At 43.5% G+C, this 24,361-nt stretch overlaps 1 protein-coding gene across 1 annotated transcript in view; it reads right to left on the reverse strand.

The window, feature by feature from the left end:
* Positions 1-10,250: 10,250 nt before the first annotated feature.
* LOC134648257 (uncharacterized) overlaps positions 10,251-24,361 on the reverse strand; it is a 31,545-nt gene continuing 17,434 nt past the window's right edge. Inside the window, exons 12-19 of the mRNA XM_063502746.1 lie at positions 23,921-24,090; positions 23,231-23,461; positions 21,576-21,802; positions 19,439-19,649; positions 16,603-16,840; positions 15,698-15,845; positions 12,678-12,838; positions 10,251-10,480 (exon numbers count right to left, since the gene is read on the reverse strand). Of these exons, the coding sequence (XP_063358816.1) occupies positions 10,251-10,480; positions 12,678-12,838; positions 15,698-15,845; positions 16,603-16,840; positions 19,439-19,649; positions 21,576-21,802; positions 23,231-23,461; positions 23,921-24,090 (1,616 nt within the window). The remainder of the gene's footprint in view (positions 10,481-12,677; positions 12,839-15,697; positions 15,846-16,602; positions 16,841-19,438; positions 19,650-21,575; positions 21,803-23,230; positions 23,462-23,920; positions 24,091-24,361) is intronic.

Below are 24,361 nucleotides of genomic sequence, written 5' to 3' on the forward strand. Positions count from 1 at the left end.
ATTGCGACTCAATCGCGTGGCGACCGGTTTGGATTTAGTCCTGTGATGTTGTTCTTTTAGTCTGGCGTGACAGTTTTATAGGAGCAAATCCTGTTAGTTTACTCGTGATTGCCAGATTACAAAGTGCTTCTTTGAGATACTAGCGACGTAGATAACGTGGCATAGGTACACTAACTTGTATGTTACGCCCGCGCGTAATTAATTACACGACTGCCCAAATAAAAAGAGTGTATTGTTTTAATAGTCCTTTCATTTAAGCAATTAAATAGAATAGTCCAACCTGTTTGCACTATAAAAAGTACATGGTTATTAACAAAGTGTACATGTAGGTACATACGTATTAACTTATGTTATAACTGCCTAATTATACCTAAGTACCCTCAGCCCTCAGATAAGATACAATAAACGTTCCCACGACGCTATCCTTAACTTAACGTTGTTGATTAGCAAAGTACCCACCCACCGATCAGCTGATTCATTGATGCTGTTGCTCACACAACAATTTAAATGTAAATATGTACCTATATTAAACGGACTGCGTCTGGTCTTTTACAAAATTACTTTATTACATTACACAAACGCAAACGTTAGTGAAAATTATCAACAATATAGGTACCTACCTACATATGTAATTGTCAACATTATTTTTGAGTCAACCTGTATTATTCAGTCTATTTCCGAACCCGCAGACTGAAACATGTAGGTAAATTAGATTAAAATTGTTTTGGTTAATAACGTTAACGTTGAGTTAGCGATTTATTACACGCATGCACTTAATTCCATTATTCAAACTGGGTACCTTCATTGTTTCGACGTTTTGTATAGGTAATCAAGTAAAAGGTTCATTCCCTCTCTACAAATAGTCATGGGATATTTTAGGTTAGGTAATAATTTTATTAATTGCATACAATAAAAGTGCCAATAAATATCTACAAACGAAGTTTATGGAACCATTTACTAGTTCGCGTAAGCGTAAGGATATCTTAATAATTTATATGAACGTGTTGCTCATTTTGCTAGTAAAGTAATTGTGTAGTTACGTACAGTCGCCGTCAGATATATCGGAGCGGCTAAGGCGCTCACAAATATCTGAACACGCCTCTATTGTCAGGGCGTTAAAGTGCGTGTTCAGATATTGTGAACACCTTGGCCGCTCCGATATATCTGATGGCGACTGTACGTCATACATACGTCGTGTACATACTCCCGTATATTCTCTTTAGCAATAAGCTTTTGTTTTGAAGTTCAGTCACTGAACTGAACGTTGTTATTAAAGGACGTTGCCCTATGTCTTTGAATGTCGTCTCGATAGCCTACCCAACATGATGAGCACAGGCACAGAACAAGTAGAATGGCGATGCGAGCAGGGTACGTGTCGCCGCCGGTTATGAGCAAACGCTCGCATACTAGTACTCGCCCGCGCTGACCGAAAAACGTAAACATGCCTTTTGCGCCACATTAACGTTCAGATTAAGAAGCCAGACATCAAATCTGTCTAAAGGAGGCGTATCCATTCACCAGGCACACAAGTTTTTACTACCGTTGCGCGAGAAATGTGAAAATGTGAAGAGGAACGAGCGGCGACACCGGTTCCGATACTAACTGCGCGCGATAGCCGTTCTAACCTCTATTATGTTCTGTGAGCACAGGACATGATGAGCATATTGAACACAATAGAAGTTTCCTGCTTTCTTAATGTCGTTATTAGAGACACACTTTACCGATGAAGCAGTTTTAAAAGATTCATATTAATAGGCAACGTTGATGGTATTGATACCCTGCCAATGTAATAAATTTAACTGTTGCACGCTTTTGTTCGTACCTACCTCCGTAAATAGTTATAGGCATGTTATAGGTATTTGTTTTACAAGGGGGCCAAGATGTTGTCATAGCCCTCGTGCTATTATAGATATTAGATACCTATTCAAACAAACGAAATATCCCAAAATTGAACCACGAGCGTAGAGAGTGGTTCGAAAAGTAGAACCTGTACAGTGTTGCGAGGGTTAAACAAACTTTGCTCCCGAGTGAAACACAAAATGTTTCACCATAATCAACGTGAGGAAAATACTAACTGAAAAACATTACAAATCAAATTCAGATGAAATTGATTTTAAATATTTATCATTTAAAATTATCACTTAAAAGGACCACTGGTTTACCTATATTCATTGAGCTTGAGTCAAAATCACTTCTTACAAAGTGACCCGTCCGACCGTCGATGCACTGGTCAAGAGCGACTCGTCACGTGCGATAAGCCTTCTTAACCTTGATTTCGATTTTGCACCTGTGCATGATATTTTGGTACGGTAACGTGAATAAAATGATCTCACCTGTTCGTGCAGTTCGTGTGTCTTATCTCACCTGTCGTTACTAAAAATGTGTACACCCATTATATACCTACACATTTTTGTGTAAAACTAAAAAGTATATAAATGCGGCAAAATAGTTACCTATATACTCGTACCTATAAATCGTCCTGCCGCAGTATCGACACTAGCGACTAAGTATACAATGGTCCAAGCTCAAATACGGAACCATTCAGCGGATAAATACTCAGTTTTTATTTTTGCAAAATTGGACGGAGTCTTGTGTAACATAGGAAAAGGAAGTAGCTCTATGTATGTTGTAATTTATTCCACAGCGGAACTTATTCGGTATGTAGACTCATGTCAGATATTAAATTTGTTAGGTATCGATAAATATGGTGTGGGCCTCAGCTGCGTAACATTAGGTAGGTATCTATTCAGCAAAACGTTTATTGTTCTTATAGGTAGGAACCGGGAAAACGTCTTAATTGCAAACAAGGAATTTAAAAAAAGGGAAATTTGCTACCAAAATGACGAGACAACAATCACTCGTCAACAATCATTCGTCCATTTATTTCTTAATATTTAATTCGATATAGTTCCTATTCAATTAATAGACTGTATTACTAGTAGTCAGTGAACCTAAGATGATTGTCAATGTATGAGACTGATTATAATTACAATAAATAAAGATATATGAATCAAAATCAAAACACCCTGTCATTTTGTCCGTACTTCCCCTACCACGAAGCACGTCCCGATTAATCATCATTTGAACACTTTATTTTATCAATGCAGTGTTGCTCTATTATTGTTCATCGTAGGTACCAATTCCGTTGACTCCTTTACGCTCCACATGGCTGCTTTGAAATTTACGATGTCTGACCAACAAACCTTTACTGTTTATGCTAGTCCCTGCGAACCAAGTAGGCCCTCGGAGAAAAACAGTATAATGGTCCTTTATCACTCACTCATTGGTGAATCAATCTTGACACCAGTAACTGGATACTCAATATTAATGATAGTGCCGAATTAAAAGTCGATGACTAATAGTAGGTAAGCAGGCGAAGAATTAAAAAAAAATTGTATTATTAACCAAGAATAGGTATGGCCAAAACATTCTGAAGGCTTTTTAGCAACTGTTGTTGTTGGCTGTACCGACCGACTTAGACATTCATAATAAGTAAACAAAATAACAAACCCAACATCCTCGATTACAAATGGAGCTATGATTCGAGCCGCGCAGTGTGTCAGCCATAACTATTACCAACTGATTTACCTGCGTGACATAATAGCCCCATTGCAGAGATGGAGTTATGTGAGCCCGGTTGCACAACCATTTACAAAACCTTTCAATACCGGCCAACTTGTCCATATAAATAAATGCCCCGGATAACTACTAGTGCGAAGATTTAGGCGAATGAGAGACCAATGACCGCGGAGTGGGTTTATTTTGATTTTTCACCCGCATCGGTGCAGACAAAAAATATTAGGTTAGTGACCTAAGTATACCTACTTACCTATTATTAATATAATTTATGTAAATACATAATCAACAGGAAAGTGGACGATCGCGGTCACTTCATACAAAATACTAGTACCCATTTTCGCTTCTGGACATTAACATTACGGAAAAAATAATAATTTAATGTACATACCTATATTAACCACAGCTATGCGCCTTTGTTATTTTTCAGTTTTTTAACTATATTACAAGAGATAGGAGCCACCGAAAATTTGCATGAAATTGGTTTTCAATCCTAACTCCTATAATAATCAAAACAAAGGGGCATAGCTATGGTTAAACATACAGAGTACCTACATCAAATTGTCTGACAATATATATATTCTCCATAAAAATATCATTATAGGGTTACGGTTAGGGTTAGGGGTAGCACGGGAAGCCATTGAAATAAAAAAACATAGTAATTTCAATCGAGACGAGGGTTTCAAGATTTCATCCACATGGAATCCAGTCATTAGTAAATGTAAGCGTAAACGAATATCGACAGTCGATAAATCGAATATCGTTAGTGTTGTGTGTCGACAGAGTGACATCCCTAGTGCGCAAAACGTTCAAGCTGATAAGACCAAGTGCGGGTATATAGTTCGAAAAACTCGCGCGGTTAGAAGATGCTGATGTCAACTTAAGCCAGTCTTCTCCGAGACCACGGGGACAACGCCGTCCTCGAAACGTCGGAGGTAAATCTTAAAACTTAGATACGCGATTAAGTCCCGTTGTACAATTTAATAATTATAGGGTTGTCGGAAGGAAAATATTTTTTTTAAACCATCATTGTGGTACTTTATTATTAATTTGCTATTGTGTAACACATGTAACAGTTCACTGATACACAAGTGAGCCTTTCACAAGCCACTAGTATGTATTTATGCAGAAACTATTACCTAAGATACTATTAGAGTCCGTCTAAGCTAACTCTGCATCCACAAGGCAAGCGATATTATGGAAGCGCTATCATGAACATCAGATTCCAACCATGATGGAGACATCAGACAGACAGACAGCTTGACGCCATAATACTTATAACTCTTATAAGGGTTCATAGCGCTGTAGGCGCAACTTCGCAAAATAATTACACTCGACGACACTTTAGGGTAGCCATACTCAAAGTGTGTTCCGCGGAACCCTAGGGTTCCGCGACACCCCGCAGGGGTTCCGCAAGAATTTAGAATTATGCTTATTTAATAAAAAAAATACACTTCTAAAAACTTGTTTTATTGTAGGGTTCCATCAAGTATTTCGCTTTCCAAAAGGGTTCCGTCAAAAAAAAAGATTGAGAACCGCTGCTTTAGGGAGTTCCTGGCGTAATATTGACTGATATGTATTCTAGAAAACCCGCGAGGCACACTTTCGTATTGCCAAAATATGATACAAATTAGACTACATGAGCGATTTATCGCAATACAATTTTTTTTACAAACCCTTAAATTAAACAATAAGCTTGCCACCTCTAATCTCTCTAACAAAACCATTAATATACCCACTTAAAATAAAATATATTCTACAACAGACTCGGATTACCTACCTACATATACATGTCAGTATTGGCAGTATATCTAATTGTAAATAACCCGCAGCACTCCCTAATGGGCCAGTTATTAGTTAGCACGGTTATGCGTTCTTGTATAATCGCCTATCGGGAACGCAGCGGCGATCCACCTTTCACTATCGCTAGAGTCCATTGAGACTTGAACTGACATTTGTATAATCACATCCTGCTCTTTTTATATTTCCTGTCATGGGTCATTCACTTGCCGTATACTAAATAGTTGTTTACAATATATGTAGGTACTACGTATAGACTAGACTTCGTATTTACCTACGGTGTACGCAAGTCGTTTAGACGTCAGATGCAATAATTACAATAATCAACAATACACGCGCGTGTTACTATTTCTATACAGCTGCAATTTATTTATCTAAGTGCCTACTTAATTTTGATTTATATACTTTTTGACTTAAAGGTACGTATGTGTTAGGGTCCTACTGGGACGTAGAAATAAATCGCGGACTGTATCAAAATAGGCTGGTTTATTCCGCCTTAATTACAAGAAGAAATCCCGGCCAAACAATTATAAAATTAAATTCGGTATTCGTCCGTTGCCGGTGAAGTAGGTAAAGGCAAGTGAGTGTGCCGCGCGTCGCTCGCGGCTTGCCGCGATGACGTCGCGTGCTGCCCGCCGCCCGCGCGTCTCCTCCCGTGCGTATATCCAGTACTTAACATATGTGATAAATAGGTGATAACTTAAAGTAGAGATAGTTTTATCTGAATTATATTTTTGTTAACTTTAATTTTGTTACAGTCTTAAGCTGCGTCCAGATCTGGCGAATGTACACTATCGCGCTTTTTGCTTACGAAATAGGTATAGTATAGGTTCCCCGCGATACAGGCAAAGCCTAGTGCGGAGACCCCTGATATAATCTGCAACTTGTATTCTTGAAAATAAATACTTTTTACTTTTAATTTTTACTTACTTTTATAGTATAGAGGTAGTAAGTACATACCTAACGGCGTGCAGCGCTTCCAGTGCGCGAGAGTTAAACACAGGTATGACAGGTAAATTTTTAGATGGTGTCAAGGAAAATGAAATGGTTGAAGATATAAATAAAACTGTATTTCGTAGAAAACTTTAATTTACTTATATTTAAATTATAACTATGAAATGAACATATTATTTAAATTTACTGAATGCAAAATTAGAGACTGTTTAAGTATGTGTTACCTGATAGGTATAAATTATCAGGGCCGAAGTAGCTTACACGTATGGTTTGGTATACACATGCATTGTACTCGCCTACACGCTCATCCAACTATAGGAAGACCCCCAGTTACGATGTACATCTAAGCAATAGCACTTGGCAGCGGAACTAATATCACGCGTGCGTTAAATCAGTTAATGATAGAACGAAGTGGCAAGTGTGACAGACTAGTTTGTATATATTTGACTTGAATTTAAAATTGTATTTAAGGCCTAGAAGACGAGTTCGGTCACACGGAATGAAGCTAATAAAACCAAGTTCCTTTTGTAGTTGAGTAGCCTCTTTCAATGGATGATTGTAAGAACAACAGCGATGGAGATAAGTCCTTGGATAAGTCCATCATGTTTTGGTCTTACTTTTAATGGAAATAGGCCTTTAATACTAGGGCTTGCTTACAACCTGAGGCACTTCTCCCAGTAGGCATTCATGGCGTTGTAGCGATGAAGATTGACCCCCGCCAAGCTGTGGGCCTCGTCGGGATATGACTGAAACAAACGCATCACGTGAACAATCAATAATAAAAATATCACTCAATGACGTACTCTGAATCTGTGTCAATATTTTTATGCTAATAAGCATAGGTGTAACGTCGATACAATGGGGAAAAAGATGTTTACCCCAACATCTTTTTCTCCATTGTATCGACGTTCATTACACCTATGCTTATTACCATAAGAAGATTCCAGTAATTAATAGATATTTTAAATCGAGAAATTTGGCAGTGAATAATTGCAATGCAGTAAATTATTTGTAGACTACAATTTCTTTTAAATCCAAGCATTTAACGATACATTTCGTTACATATGACCTTCTGTGGATCTATGGCGGTCGTATTTATTGATAAAGTGACGAATGTTTAGCAATGGCATCGGTCTCGCTCTCGATAAGCGTTGGGTTTGGTGGGTCAACTTGTATTGGATTTGTGCGTCGTCTTATTCCGGCTGTACACGATCGTCGAGAGACCCCGATACAGGCCGAGAAGGAGTGTGTACATACTGCTCCTTCCTCGTCTCGCGCGCGCATGAGCTTGGCGGCGTTCTAGAAGTGTAGTCGTCGGCGTAGATTCCTGTCGCGCAGCTTGTCGGCCATGAGCGTCACGTCGCCCGCCTGTTAATATTATGGCCCGACTCTAGTCTGAAAGACTCACCATCTGGTCGAAGTCGATGTCGAGCTGCTGCAGCGCGCGCATGAGCGTGGCGGCGTTCTGGAAGTGCACATTGTCGGTGCATCAGCAGCAGGCTCTTGTCGCGCAGCTTGTCGGCCATGAGCGTCACGTCGCCCGCCTGGTAGTATTATGGCCCGACTCTAGTCTGAAAGACTCACCATCTGGTCGAAGTCGATGTCGAGCTGCTGCAGCGCGCGCATGAGCTTGGCGGCGTTCTGGAAGTGCACATTGTCGGTGCATCAGCAGCAGGCTCTTGTCGCGCAGCTTGTCGGCCATGAGCGTCACGTCGCCCGCCTGGTAGTATTATGGCCCGACTCTAGTCTGAAAGACTCACCATCTGGTCGAAGTCGATGTCGAGCTGCTGCAGCGCGCGCATGAGCGTGGCGGCGTTCTGGAAGTGCACATTGTCGGTGCATCAGCAGCAGGCTCTTGTCGCGCAGCTTGTCGGCCATGAGCGTCACGTCGCCCGCCTGGTAGTATTATGGCCCGACTCTATTCTGAAGGACTCACCATCTGGTCGAAGTCGATGTTGAGCTGCTGCAGCGCGCGCATGAGCGTGGCGGCGTTCTGGAAGTGCACGTTGTCGGTGCATCAGCAGCAGGCTCTTGTCGCGCAGCTTGTCGACCATGAGCGTCACGTCGCCCGCTTGGTAGTATTATGGCCCGACTCTAGTCTGAAAGACTCACCATCTGGTCGAAGTCGATGTTGAGCTGCTGCAGCGCGCGCATGAGCGTGGCGGCGTTCTGGAAGTGCACATTGTCGGTGCATCAGCAGCAGGCTCTTGTCGCGCAGCTTGTCGACCATGAGCGTCACGTCGCCCGCCTGGTAGTATTATGGCCCGACTCTAGTCTGAAGGACTCACCATCTGGTCGAAGTCGATGTCGAGCTGCTGCAGCGCGCGCATGAGCGTGGCGGCGTTCTGGAAGTGCACGTTGTCGTCGGCGTTGCCGTGCATCAGGAGCAGGCTCTTGTCGCGCAGCTTGTCGGCCATGAGCGTCACGTCGCCCGCCTGGTAGTATTATGGCCCGACTCTAGTCTGAAGGACTCACCATCTGGTCGAAGTCGACGTCGAGCTGCTGCAGCGCGCGCATGAGCGTGGCGGCGTTCTGGAAGTGCACGTTGTCGTCGGCGTTGCCGTGCATCAGGAGCAGGCTCTTGTCGCGCAGCTTGTCGGCCATGAGCGTCACGTCGCCCGCCTGGTAGTATTATGGCCCGACTCTAGTCTGAAGGACTCACCATCTGGTCGAAGTCGATGTCGAGCTGCTGCAGCGCGCGCATGAGCGTGGCGGCGTTCTGGAAGTGCACATTGTCGTCGGCGTTGCCGTGCATCAGGAGCAGGCTCTTGTCGCGCAGCTTGTCGGCCATGAGCGTCACGTCGCCCGCCTGGTAGTATTATGGCCCGACTCTAGTCTGAAGGACTCACCATCTGGTCGAAGTCGATGTCGAGCTGCTGCAGCGCGCGCATGAGCGTGGCGGCGTTCTGGAAGTGCACGTTGTCGTCGGCGTTGCCGTGCATCAGGAGCAGGCTCTTGTCGCGCAGCTTGTCGGCCATGAGCGTCACGTCGCCCGCCTGGTAGTATTATGGCCCGACTCTAGTCTGAAGGACTCACCATCTGGTCGAAGTCGATGTCGAGCTGCTGCAGCGCGCGCATGAGCGTGGCGGCGTTCTGGAAGTGCACATTGTCGTCGGCGTTGCCGTGCATCAGGAGCAGGCTCTTGTCGCGCAGCTTGTCGGCCATGAGCGTCACGTCGCCCGCCTGGTAGTATTATGGCCCGACTCTAGTCTGAAGGACTCACCATCTGGTCGAAGTCGATGTCGAGCTGCTGCAGCGCGCGCATGAGCGTGGCGGCGTTCTGGAAGTGCACGTTGTCGTCGGCGTTGCCGTGCATCAGCAGCAGGCTCTTGTCGCGCAGTTTGTCGGCCATGAGCGTCACGTCGCCCGCCTGGTAGTATTATGGCCCGACTCTAGTCTGAAGGACTCACCATCTGGTCGAAGTCGATGTCGAGCTGCTGCAGCGCGCGCATGAGCGTGGCGGCGTTCTGGAAGTGCACGTTGTCGGTGCATCAGCAGCAGGCTCTTGTCGCGCCGCTTGTCGACCATGAGCGTCACGTCGCCCGCCTGGTAGTATTATGGCCCGACTCTAGTCTGAGAGACTCACCATCTGGTCGAAGTCGATGTCGAGCTGCTGCAGCGCGCGCATGAGCGTGGCGGCGTTCTGGAAGTGCACGTTGTCGGTGCATCAGCAGCAGGCTCTTGTCGCGCAGCTTGTCGACCATGAGCGTCACGTCGCCCGCTTGGTAGTATTATGGCCCGACTCTAGTCTGAAAGACTCACCATCTGGTCGAAGTCGATGTTGAGCTGCTGCAGCGCGCGCATGAGCGTGGCGGCGTTCTGGAAGTGCACATTGTCGGTGCATCAGCAGCAGGCTCTTGTCGCGCAGCTTGTCGACCATGAGCGTCACGTCGCCCGCCTGGTAGTATTATGGCCCGACTCTAGTCTGAGAGACTCACCATCTGGTCGAAGTCGATGTCGAGCTGCTGCAGCGCGCGCATGAGCGTGGCGGCGTTCTGGAAGTGCACGTTGTCGTCGGCGTTGCCGTGCATCAGCAGCAGGCTCTTGTCGCGCAGCTTGTCGGCCATGAGCGTCACGTCGCCCGCCTGGTAGCCCGCCAGGTTGTCCTCTGGGGTCGGTAGGCCCATGTAGCGCTCAGTGTACATGGTATCTGGAATAATTTCAATGTTACCTACAACAGCTGTGTTTGGCACATCTATCCAACATATTCATTTTAATATTAGATTTAAAGTGTAATTAACACCTTCACCGTCCCAGTCTGGATTGTTAACCTTACGGCTTTGTAATAGAGGCTTGCCGTCACCCATACCTATAAGGGGCACGGACAGTGAACGTGTTAATTTCATGATCATTAACTGAGTTTTTTTTTTTTTATTGAGAAACAAACAGTCTTATAATAAACTTAAGAGCAACTTAGCTAATAGCTACAAATTGATTTATTTATAGACCTATAGTTCCCTATTTTAGATTTAAGCTAGTTTTTAAATTCTTTTAGTAATACACTGTATATATCTTGTTTGTAAATAAATTATCTACAAATTGTATCGAGGTACAATTAAAAAAAATAATAAAAAAGTGTAACCTTATAGTTGTACATAACAAATGAGTGAACAAGAGAAGATACTCAAAAAACCAGTGCCTACTATACTTACAACATTACACCCTTATTTTAATAGAGAATATACAGTCCTCTTAAAGAGATTTAATGAACTGCCAAACAATTCTGCGTCCATACATTTTTCATTGTACTGTTTACATGCGCGCCCAATATACGAATGCTGTGCGTGTTTCGTTCTGCTGTTAGGAATGCTAAATAATGCCTTACTGCGACAACTACGTTCGTTCTTACGGGGGACTCGGAAGCCAATTTTATGTAGTAAGTCAGGGGCATCTACAACATTATTAATAATTTTGAATAAAAATACTAAATCTGTACAAGACCGTCTAAGTGAAAGCGGCTGGATATTATGATGCGTAGCCGAGGAAGCGTAATTTACATAGTTACGACCCACTCGAAATTCCAGTGCTTTAATGAACTTTTTCTGGAGTCTTTCAATTCGGGTCTTATGGACATTAAAGAAAGGATTCCAAACTACAGAAGCAAATTCCAATCTACTACGAACGTAACTATTATAAAGAAGTTTATAAGTGAGAGGTCTACGAAAAGGTTTTGCTATGCGAAGAACGAAGCCCAGTTGTTTGTATGCTTTGTTTAAAATATGATCTATATGTGGGTTAAACGTTAGTTTTGAATCCATTAACACCCCTAGGTCACGTATACTATTTTGTCGTATTAGAGTACTGCCGCACAGCCGGTAATTGAATACAATAGGATCCCTTTTCCGAGTGAAAGTAATAACTGAACATTTGTCACTATTTAAAAACAGATTATTTTGCACACAATATGTTCCAAAGCTAGTTAAAGCTAGTTTTGCGTGTTAACAGCAACGGTGGATACGCTCACCGCGGTAAAAGTGACTCAGGCTTTACAAACACTGGGCTGTATATAAAGTCACGCTCCGTCTCCGATAATGTGTATAAAAATATTGAATATAAGTGTTATATTTTTTGCGGTATGAGTAGGCAACACGTTTACGCCAAGGTATTACAGAAATCACCTGAGGCAGTGCGCAATTTATAATAATCATAATGTATTTATTCATCGCAGCGAGGTTAACACTACTGACCACCAATACGGTAATCGATAAATGTGCCGTCAATGCCGTCATCATGTGTGTGTCAGAGATTCAGTAGGCAAGAAGGTTTTGTGTTGATAACTGTAAAAGATCGCAACAGGAGAAGTGTAAACCGTAAAATTATTCAATGTTAGTATGTCTCACAACGTCACAACAGTTTAAATTCGATTGAGGAGAAGTGTACTTTAGCTAGTATTAACGTACTGTAATAGAGCCAGGAGGTGACAGGGGCGGTGGAGATGCCGCACGCGAACTCGTGGTTGTCATCGTGGATCAGAGTGAGCAGAGTGGCGTAGCCGCCGTAGCTGTGGCCCCAGATGAACGTATAGGTACTTTAGCCAGTATTAACGTACTGTAATAGAGCCAGGAGGTGACAGGGGCGGTGGAGATGCCGCACGCGAACTCGTGGTTGTCATCGTGGATCAGAGTGAGCAGAGTGGCGTAGCCGCCGTAGCTGTGGCCCCAGATGAACGTATAGGTACTTTAGCCAGTATTAACGTACTGTAATAGAGCCAGGAGGTGACAGGGGCGGTGGAGATGCCGCACGCGAACTCGTGGTTGTCATCGTGGATCAGAGTGAGCAGAGTGGCGTAGCCGCCGTAGCTGTGGCCCCAGATGAACGTATAGGTACTTTAGCCAGTATTAACGTACTGTAATAGAGCCAGGAGGTGACAGGGGCGGTGGAGATGCCGCACGCGAACTCGTGGTTGTCATCGTGGATCAGAGTGAGCAGAGTGGCGTAGCCGCCGTAGCTGTGGCCCCAGATGCCAACGCGTTCGGGGTCGATGAACTGGTACCGAGCTAGCACCTCTCTGCAATGGTAGATTAGCCTTAGATGAAGCCTAGACTGTAGTGACCATGCCTACGAAACTGGATTTCGAATCCAGGTAAGACATTTATTTATATATGTTATGATTAAAAGTATTTTGTTGCAGCATATTAATTTCATTTTCTAATCAGGTCACATGCAACTTATAAGGACAAATTCTGATCAACATAGGATCAGTATATGAAAACTTGTAGTGCTGTAGTGCGAAAGTAGAAGCAATGTAACGCATTAATGGTTTAAATATGTTGACTAGCGAGCCTAAAATGATCGCGCTTTTATCGTAATTTTTAACCAAAGACGACATGTTACGATATTTTTAATTTAAAGAGTAAAAATGCAGCCATCAACCAATATTTATTTTATAGCTATGACCATAAGAGCAGACATTCTCTAAAGGTGATGGTCATAATAAATCACTGCAGCAGAAATTGTGGGTCAGCTATTATAAATCCATTACATTGAATACCTTCGGTAATATATAATAACATTCTTGATTTATATGCACGTGTGTTATCGTAACACTGAGGAAAAAATAGTTAGGTATATTAAGACAAAGGCTGCTTACGATTCCATGCTTGTTCAAGGTCGAGTAAAGGTTATTGTTTTAAATACCGTAACTAAACACCGATCTTGCTTATAGATTAGGAATACGAGGCGATTTTTATTCGCATCATTACTATATCAAATTTGATTGAATAGGATTATTTTTTATCGTCTGCACCTGCATCTGATCTGATTTAAATTGACGAAATGGTCTTCGGTATCAACGGTGCCGAGCGCGTTGCTGAGTCTGTCTAGGGCATGCAAAATCAGTCTTGGGAAAGATTTTAAATTTCCCGGGATTGGGTCAAGATCAGTCTCGGGAACTCCCGGAAAATTTCGAGACTGAAGATATAAGGTCTAATTTAACTAAAATAAGTAAAATATTACCGCACAATATCTCTCTTCGGTCGTTCCCTCATGACTTTAGGATCTTGGTAACTACTAGCTGAACTACATTTAGCATGTATGACACACCTGGGTCTCTATTGTTTCCCAAATAGTTTTAAGCCATAATGTATTGTTTGCCCGCATTTTCGTTAGTCATAATTCATTTGGTTCAGAAACGCGTCACTTTTCAGGATTGCCATCACGTATAATATCCAAGGACGGGCTAATGGGGCACTAAACATCGTACTAGTTCAGCGGTGCTAGCCAGGAATTCCAGCCAATCGTGCAGTCTAACGCGACTAGTTGCGACCAATAGCGCGCGTAATGCGAACTCGTCAACCAATCGCGCGCGTGATGCGAACTCATCAACCAATCGCGTTGTAGCGATTTCACACCGCTGTACTGGCCCCTGTCATACGTCATTATTATTGCCCGTAAAGCCAGTCCCTAGATATCTATGTCAATGATTGCCATAAAACAAACCTAACCTAACTGTATGGGCTGCTAGTGTCACATACACCAATTGTATTCTGTTGGTTGCTTGACATAATGATAACTCACAATATAGCCGAAATTAAACACTTTATTGATAACTAACTATAAAAGCGCGACATTATGAATGATAGTGCAAATGAGGAGACGCGTGATAGGTTCTAATGCTGAACGTGTACTGACTCGTATTATATTGCTTTACGCAATTGTAAGTAATTTCGCTGAGATGGCAATGTGCGGTATGTGGACCGTACAGTACTACTATACAAAAAAAAAAAAAAAAAAAAAAAAATACAAAATCGTTTATTTGTCCAACATAGGTATGAATAGTACATAAGTACAGATCTTATAATATTACTGTATCACTATGTTGTGCCGTGAGGCGTACAATTTTTTATCATTAATGGACTGTGATTATATACATGCTGTGGTGCACAGTTACCATTAATTATAGTCTAACAAAAATTCGCTTACACTATAATATGTTTTGTCAACTAAATATTTAAATACTTTACTTTTAAAACTTGTCATATCTTCTAAATTTCTTAATTCATTCGGAATTTTATTAAAAATTTGAGGAGCCATTCCAAATATACTTTTCCTATATAACGCTGTTTTGGAAGGCATTGAATTTATTCTGTTCCTAAGACGTATACTCTTAAACTGTTGAAATAAGTGGGGATTGCTTTTAACAAACAACCTAACCTAACCTATAGGATAACCTAACGAAAATCCTGAAAACGGTTTCAGTTTTATGACTAATGATAATATGGCAAACAATACATTATGACAAAACTTTATGGGAAACAACGGCACTCCATGACACTTCGACTCCTGTCCCTTCAGGAGCCGCGATTGTCCGCCATCATATATGTATGTGGATAGTGTTGCGGTTGGTTGATAGGTACCTAAGTACGAGTAGTATGGAGCCAAGTTTACCTGAGGATGGCGAAATGGTCCTCGGTCTCAACGGTGCCGAGCGCGTTGTTGAGCGAGTACAGTATGTCCTGTCCCCTCAGGCCGGAGCCGCGACCGTCCGCCATCATGTAGACTGTGTTGCGGTTGGTCGATAGGTACGAGTAGTACGGAGCCAAGTTTACCTGAGGATGACGAAATGGTCCTCAATCTCAACGGTGCCGAGCGCGTTGTTGAGCGAGTACAGGATGTTGTCCCCTCAGGCCGGAGCCGCGACCGTCCGCCATCATGTAGACTGTGTTGCGGTAGGTCGGTAGGTACGAGTAGTATGGAGCCAAGTTTACCTGAGGATGACGAAATGGTCCTCGATCTCAACGGTGCCGAGCGCGTTGTTGAGCGAGTACAGGATGTCCTGTCCCCTCAGGCCGGAGCCGCGACCGTCCGCCATCATGTAGACTGTGTTGCGGTTGGTCGGTAGGTACGAGTAGTATGGAGCCAAGTTTACCTGAGGATGACGAAATGGTCCTCGATCTCGACGGTGCCGAGTGCGTTGTTGAGCGAGTACAGGATGTCCTGTCCCCTCAGGCCGGAGCCGCGACCGTCCGCCATCATGTAGACTGTGTTGCGGTTCGTAGACAGGTACGTGTGGTAGCCTGAATCATAGAGAAATATAGTACGACAAGAGTGCTCACACCATACATCAGTTTTGGTACCAAAAAGACGGTCGGTGCTACATCTATTGTCAAGTAGCAGTACTGATAATTCCGCTACTCGATGCTAGATGTAGACTATGAAAATGATAGTCATTTTGGTACCAGAACTGATGTATGAAGTGAGCAATCTATGTATTTTTTCTCTATGCCTGTATGCAACCAACCCAAAATCAAACATATATACTTCAACAGCCGGCAGTACGAGTCTGCCTTGAGACAGTATTTAATAGGATAATGGTCTTTGTCATATTTTAAAATGATCTCACGTAATAGTTTACCTATATGTATCTACTTATCTCAGGCAAACTTTTTTGTTTGGTTTTGATGGGATAATGATGATGACTATTACATGACAAATAGATTAAAGAGAAAACATATGAAATATTCAGACCGCAACGCGTGCGCTATTTAAATGGATCTTACATTACAATAAAACAAGCATGATTACTTGATAATATCTTTCTGCTACCCCCACTTTTCACAAAAATATGAGTAATGTTACGTACTTAATAGTTTAAAAACTTTAAAATTAAACGCCAATCAGTATCTCCGTTATCAATTTTGTCTCATAACACTTCACTACTTTTTTTCATTGTTCTATTCAGTATTTGGTATTCGGATCGAACATCTCTCGGATAACAAAACACAGATACCATAATGTTCTTGATAAGAATGTTTTCACAATGTACCGACTTACCGACAGTGAAGGTATCGTAGACGGTGTTAGTATTAGGCCCGGAGTACACGTAGAACACGCACGGGTACTTGGTGCTGGTGTCACTGACATCAAGGCCGGGGGGTAGGAACAGCCTCACGGGTGCCGGGACCCCGTTCTGCAGCGGCACGGTCGTGATGATGCTCTGCGGGCGGTCCTTGCCGATGAGATTGTAACGGACTTGCTGGTTGCTCTCCCAAGTCTCCAGGACAGCACCGGTCTGTGACAAAATATTGAGTCGTTTTACGTTTTGAAGAAATCTTCTTTAGCGGCGCTGTGCACTTTTTGTGATAGGGAAGAAAATTTAAACTCGCGACAGGTCACGTGACCGACAGATTCGACAGATTAAAAAATTCGTAAGACGGACACGTGACCTGATCGAAAAACTGTAACAATGTCATTGAGTTTTCACTTCTGCCGGCACTCCCGGAGTGCAACCCGTTGTTTTTTTGGCAAAGATTTTATGTCTGACTAGAGGGAAACTTTTCCTTAAGTCATTATCAGCGCTCAGGTAGATGAAGTACGCGGCGGGTTTCATCAAGAACGCATACATATTGGCAGAGTCCTTTTTGGCCCCACTCGCAGGGCCGGATTAACCCTAAGGCAGAGTAGGCAACTGCCTATGGGCCCCGCCTCGGCTAGGGGGCCCCGCCTCGGCTTGGGGGCCCCGGAGGCCCCGCGCGCGCCAAAAAAAAATGTGTTTGCCAAGTTTGGCATATGGCCAAAATTCATAAATTATTTTTTATGTTACCTAATGTCCAATATCAGTTTCTCAGAAACACAATCATCAAATGATTATGTAAATTATGTTATTTTATAGCTTTTAAAGTCTGTAAATCGAGCTCGAATCTCAGGCTCCCGAGGGAATAAAACCTCCCTAATGAAACTTCGGCCCTCCGAGTAACTCTTGTATGACACATATATATATATATATTATTGTTGAGTAACATTTGACGATTGGTTCGTATCAGAGCGCTGCTTTGATTCATTGATTTCAGAAGCTTAGCCTTTTGCCTCGCATGAAAGCTCACCTCGCTGGTTAAGTACGCTTCGGGCTTGTTAAGTATGTGGAGATTGCTGAGCTCGACTTTCAGCCTCACTTTTTACCTCAATTTTTTGTTCGCCTACCAAATTTCTTCTTCAGCTTAGCCTTTGGCCTCGCTGCGCCAAGCTCGGCCTGCGGTCTCGCTTATTAAAATACAATGGACATTGCTTGTCGTCTGTGATCTAGCTGAGTTTATCCTGAAGCACGGCTTTGACCTCGCATGAAAGCTCACCTCACTGGGTAACTTCGGATTTTTAGGCCTTCTTAACACGCTTTCATAATTTTTTCACAAAAAAATTTGCGCTCGCTACGCTCGCGATTTTTATTGCTTTTCCGATTTACCCTGTACTTACATGCTAGTTTGACTGGTTAATGAATAATCATTTAAACACATGTAAAATCTTTATTATTAGGTTAACTTTAATCATGTAGCTCATATGGTCGGACAATCGCTGTTCAGCCTCGCAAAATATTTAACTACTTATTGAGAAAAAAGAGCTCTCCCCACACTGGACGCAAGGAGGAATCGGCAAAAACTAATATAAAAAACCTTTATGTCCACGCAAGAGCGAAAAAAACATTCGGCATGTTCGGATCGGCTCAATCGACACGTGAAGGTTAAAATTAAAACCGCAAACTTACTTGCAACTTGCTTACAACTGAACTTATGTATGCAGAATTAACTGTACGGGGGCCCCGAGCATTGCACTGCCTAGGGGCCCCGACATGCTTAATCCGGCCCTGCCCACTCGTATTAATAATGTAAGTTGCGGAGGGTTTCTAAGGCACAACAGTTGATGGTTATGAACCCACGCGTCTGCTGATGACGGTGGTAGAGGCCAGGGATGTTGCGAATATCCGCATCCGCATCCGCAACCGCGGAACTTCCGCATTATTTTCAACATCCGCATCCGCATCCGCATAAAATCGATGCGGATTTAATGCGGATGCGGATGTGGAACAGGTCGGTACAGGAACGTCTTAGCATCGGCGTAAGCGCTAGACTGCTAGGCAATTTAGTCATTAACCAAAAAACCTATTAGAAATGAGCAGTCAAGCGTGAATGTACGGAACCCTTGGAACGCGATTCCGACTCGCATTTGGCCGGTTTTTTGAAATAAAAATTACTAAAATGTAATATTTGACGTTTTTTACGGTACTATCTTGACATCCGCATCCGCGGATGTCAGCCTTTAAAAATCCGCATCCGCGTCCGCGGATGTCAAAAAATCGGCATCCGCAACATCTCTGGTAGAGGCTAACGTAACGTGTACTTGTGACTCACCCTCGGGTTGATGATGTAGACAGCGGCGGGTTCATCGGGCGACGAGCAGGTGACGGTCATGTAGGCGCCCTGCCGGCTGGCGGTAGCGGAGGCCCACGCGCACGCGCCGCCGTCGGGCAGCACGAGCGCGCAGCTCAGGCAGCGCGGATGTCAGCCTTTAAAAATCCGCATCCGCATCCGCGGATGTCAAAAAATCGGCATCCGCAACATCCCTGGTAGAGGCCAACTTGTACATGTGACTCACCCTCGGGTTGATGATGTAAACAGCGGCGGGTTCATCGGGCGACGAGCAGGTGACGGTCATGTAGGCGCCCTGCCGGCTGGCGGTGGCGGAGGCCCACGCGCACGCGCCGCCGTCGGGCAGCACGAGCGCGCAGCTCAGGCAGCGCGGATGTCAGCCTTTAAAAATCCGCATCCGCATCCGCGGATGTCAAAAAATCGGCATCCGCAACATCCCTGGTAGAGGCCAACGTGTACATGTGACTCACCCTCGGGTTGATGATGTAAACAGCGGCGGGTTCATCGGGCGACGAGCAGGTGATGGTCATGTAGGCGCCCTGCCGGCTGGCGGTGGCGGAGGCCCACGCGCACGCGCCGCCGTCGGGCAGCACCAGCGCGCAGCTCAGGCAGCGCGCCTGCGCACCCACCGCGTGCACCTGCGACTGCCAAGGCGAGTCCGGCACCGTGCGAGTGAAGTAACTACGGAGGTATAAGTATCAAAATATCAAAATAATATGAGTACCGTATCGCTTCGGGGCGGTCTATCGTCCTACACTACCACAACGTAATATATAGAATATCAGTGACATTAAATTTGAACCTTAATACTATGACGATACCGGTTGTTTTTCAATATGAATGTTGTACTGGCACGTGCTAAGTCGGGAGCAAGCGGTTTTGCGATAATAGAGACAATGGCCTTTGTTTGAAAGATTAAGGTTCGAAGCGAAAAGTTCACCTCGGAAGAGCCGTACTATATACGTTAGGTTACGTTGTAAAAAGTATTCCAGTGTAGGTACAACATTTTAACCATTTCGACGCCTTGTCAAACACAAAAGCTGTCTCTCGGACGCACGTCACCGAAGTGTCAAAACCGAAATTGAACTTTATGCATATGCACCTAGGTTTATGTTGCTCTGTGGTCTATGACCGATTAATACGTCTTTGGCGTTGGACCTGCGGTGCGTATATGTCGGTCATTGGCGTCCAAAAGGTTAATAAAGGGCAATTGGAATCAGTTCTGAAACACTATCGAAGTTAAAACTAGTGAGTAAAAAGTTGGTAACTGGCAAAAAGCTTAAGAATTAGTTCGACTGTTGGTGAATAGATCTAGTAAAAACTTGAAATAAGGCTCATCAACAACTGTTTACAGAGACGTTACTTATGCAGCGAGCTGCAAAATTGCATGGACGCGTTATGAATGGAATTCATTCATAAAGCAGCCACCTGGCCATGCACTTTTGCAGCTGGGTGTATAGTCAGTTGCCACAAAACATATGGCGCCATACAGCGCCACCTACTTGAGCTGTCAACATCTAGGCACGTCTCTTCTATATATATTAGCTCTTTGGTAACAAGCGTGCGGAGATAGCAATCTGACAAAAATACAGTACAATAGTAAGTTTACAATACAATTGATCCATGTAGTACTAACTTAAAGAGTAGGTACCTCATCCATTCCGATGAAATTGTTCACAGTGAAAGCACCAGGCGTAATCGAGCTTGACACAATCTACACATTGCCTGCTCGAGGGACCAGCGAGGAGGCTACAATTCTGACGAGAATATAGATAATTGGTACCATTGATCCTTATACTCACTAAGAGAGCGTAGACTCATCCATTCCAACATAGTTGTTCACAATGAAAGCACCAGGCGTGATGGAGCTTGAAACGATCTCGCCATTTATACGCATGCTGACATAAAGATGTTGCCAGATGTTGCCGTCCGCCTGCTCGAGAGACGAGCGAGAAGTCTACACTTCTGACGAGAATATAGATAGTTGGTTAGTTATACTCACTAAGAGAGCGTAGACTCATCCATTCCAACATAGTTGTTCACAGTGAAAGCACCCGGCGTAATGGAGCTTGAAACGATCTCGCCATTGATACGCATGCTGACATAAAGATGTTGCCAGATGTTGCCGTCCGCCTGCTCGAGAGACGAGCGCGGAGGCTACACTTCTGACGAGAATATAGATAGTTGGTACAGGTACCATTGATACTCACTAAGAGAGCGTAGACTCATCCATTCCAACATAGTTGTTCACAGTGAAAGCACCAGGCGTGATGGAGCTTGAAACGATCTCGCCATTGATCATGCTGACATAAAGATGCTGCCAGATGTTGCCGTCCGCCTGCTCGAGAGACGAGCGAGAAGTCTACACTTCTGACGAGATTATAGATAGTTGGTTAGTTATACTCACTAAGAGAGCGTAGACTCATCCATTCCAACATAGTTGTTCACAGTGAAAGCACCCGGCGTGATGGAGCTTGAAACGATTTCGCCATTGATACGCATGCTGACATAAAGATGTTGCCAGATGTTGCCGTCCGCCTGCTCGAGAGACGAGCGAGAAGGCTACACTTCTGACGAGAATATAGATAGTTGGTTAGTTATACTCACTAAGAGAGCGTAGACTCATCCATTCCAACATAGTTGTTCACCGTGAAAGCACCAGGCGTGATGGAGCTTGAAACGATTTCGCCATTGATACGCATGCTGACATAAAGATGCTGCCAGATGTTGCCGTCCGCCTGCTCTAGGGACCAGCGGGTGGACACGTAGAAGTCTCCGGCGGCGCTGAAGCGCGGCAGCGCGATGGGCACCCAGCCGTTGGGCTGCTGGCGATGCTCCTCTTCCTATAAAAAAGTTATGTTTTAAGTACATGACTACTTTATTTTGCGAAAACTGGTTTCTGGATAACGAAATGCTTAAATCGGGAAAGGTGGAAATTTCCATGAATCTAAGATAATAGGAAGATTGTAAAACAGTCACCTACATTGCTGGATTTGCTGGTTACTTTTTAATATATTCGATATTTAGGCAACCTTCACATACGACCCGTACGCCGCTCCGGTGAGCGAGCAGGAAAACGCTACGTATGCATAGAGCTGTCTCGCCCACTTTAAACACAAGACACTAAACTGTAACGGATTTTAAAAATGACATCACAGCATCAAAAAGTGGGTCACATTATGAGGATAACAGAATGTAGGTATCTAATTATTTTAGATGGTTTTTGTTTTAGTTAATAGAAACCCGTTATTCTCACATGGCATTTAGTATGCAAATATCTAATTGACATTTGTTATTAAAATAATACGGTCCTAAGATAAACAAGTCATTAAAAGTCTATCTAAGTAACTATACGTAGATAAACAATGCGTATGCATATGGGTTGAAATATGTTGGGTAATTTACATGCATTTAGGTTTAGGTCGACAAACGATTCAAAAGAGTCTAGTGCCAATATTAGTACATACATTAGTGAGAGAATAGGTTTTACCTGTAGGTAAATTAGTAGACAATACATATGTTGCCTGTTTATGGCCGTTGTTAATTATTGTTGGGGATCCCAAATGACTAGTTTATTTTTCCTTGTATCTTTACTATCAGGAAATAAATTAGTATTGTAGAATTTCAAAGACATAAACTAATAAAATAATTTATCACTTTGAATATTATACCTATAGTATTGTGTGCATCTAAGTGTGGCATTACATATAGGTACAGTAAGTCAACACGTCGCCATACTAATTCGCTGTATAGAAAAGTGGATAGTTGTTAAATAGTTAGGGCTCCGACTGTACTTACGAGTCGATAAACTAACTGAATCGTTTATTGTTTATGGAAGATTTAACAATAAAAATAAGTAGAGTGAGCTCATTCGTTAATTCCTTAACTGGCGATAAACGATCTCTTTCAGTATAGTAAGATGGTACTAAAGTAAAAACAATTACAAAAATCTGCTCTGATCACAGTGGACCTATTTCGAAGCAGTATAGCTCTCGTCTAGCAGTGGGCAGTAGGCAGCAATTTGTCGTGACAGACGCATCTAACCAACTATCTGTCGACTTTGTAGTCATAAGATAAGCCTGTAGGTAGCATACTTACGGGACCAAGTCACATTGCAGAACCTTGGCACTGTGTAGTTCTGTCTACTGTATAAAGTTAAACCCATGACATGAGCGGTAATTTCATACGCTGTCGACCAGACAATGCCACCGAGGATGTGTTGACGCTGCCACCCGAATATCGACTCTATCGTGCATACTTACAGGACAAAGTCCAGTCTGCACATTGCAGAACCGTAGCACGGTATAGTTTTGTCTCCTGTTCAGCCAATGGGCGGCGATCTCATACGCCGTGGGCCACACGACGCCACCGAGGATGTGGTCTGCTGTGACGGCTTCAGGCGCCGCTAGGGTCTGCCATTCCCATTCGCCGTCCTGCACTAGGCGTTCTAGGTTGATCACGCGCAGGTTCACTGTCGGATTAGTGTCGCCCACCTGGAAGAGAGTTTAGAATGTAGGTTTGATAAGTGCAAATTATCCTATAAGGCCAGACTCTATCCTAAAAGTTCGCGAAGAGGGCACCACTTCTCTAACATCCATTACGACTAACGGCCAATTTCACTTGACGGCGATCTTCACAAATGAATAAACAAAATATATTTGTTTAATTAACAGCGATATACAACTCTGTAAGATACATTGATTCAAGAGGCAGTTTGAATGTATCTGGTAACGGGTTTGAGTAAATTAGTTGAAATATGACTGTATGCATATTGCATAGAATAGGAATTTACTTCTCCGAACACCCTCTGTAAATGATCTGAAGATTGTCTGGAAGAGATCGCTTTTTAGCGATAAGAGCGCCTGTTGTTCTCTACCTGAGTTGCTGTATTGAGGTGTACAATAAAGAGTATTTGTATTGTATTTAACTGGTAGCTAGTTCTTTTCACTTACTTTAGGGTACTTAAGATCCAAAAGTTCCGGATACAAGTCGTCAGGGTCGGTCTTGTCGACGTAGTAGTAGTATGAGTAGGTCCCGACCTCCGTGTCGTTGTAGCTAGCGAACGCCAGGTACGTGCCCGTGGGGTTGAACCACGTGGCTTGGCCCGTGTACATCACGTCCTCTGAAATTAGGAATTGTTGTTTTAACCATTGACGTATATTCATGCCCCATTTATTGCCTTACGGGCAATAAATTTTATTTTTTTAATTTTATTTTATTTAGTAATTAAAACTTAAATCTATCATTACAGGTTTTACCTAATGCGATAGATAAGCGACACACCAATAATCAAGAGTTATTGACAATATAAATAAAACTTTTAACTTAAAACTTAACTTAATATAAACATAGTGGCCTTAGTGAAGTCATTCAGGGAGCACGTAAATATGTCT

Source organism: Cydia amplana, chromosome 5, assembly GCF_948474715.1.
Source record: "Cydia amplana chromosome 5, ilCydAmpl1.1, whole genome shotgun sequence".
NCBI classification, from domain to species: Eukaryota; Metazoa; Arthropoda; class Insecta; order Lepidoptera; family Tortricidae; genus Cydia; species Cydia amplana.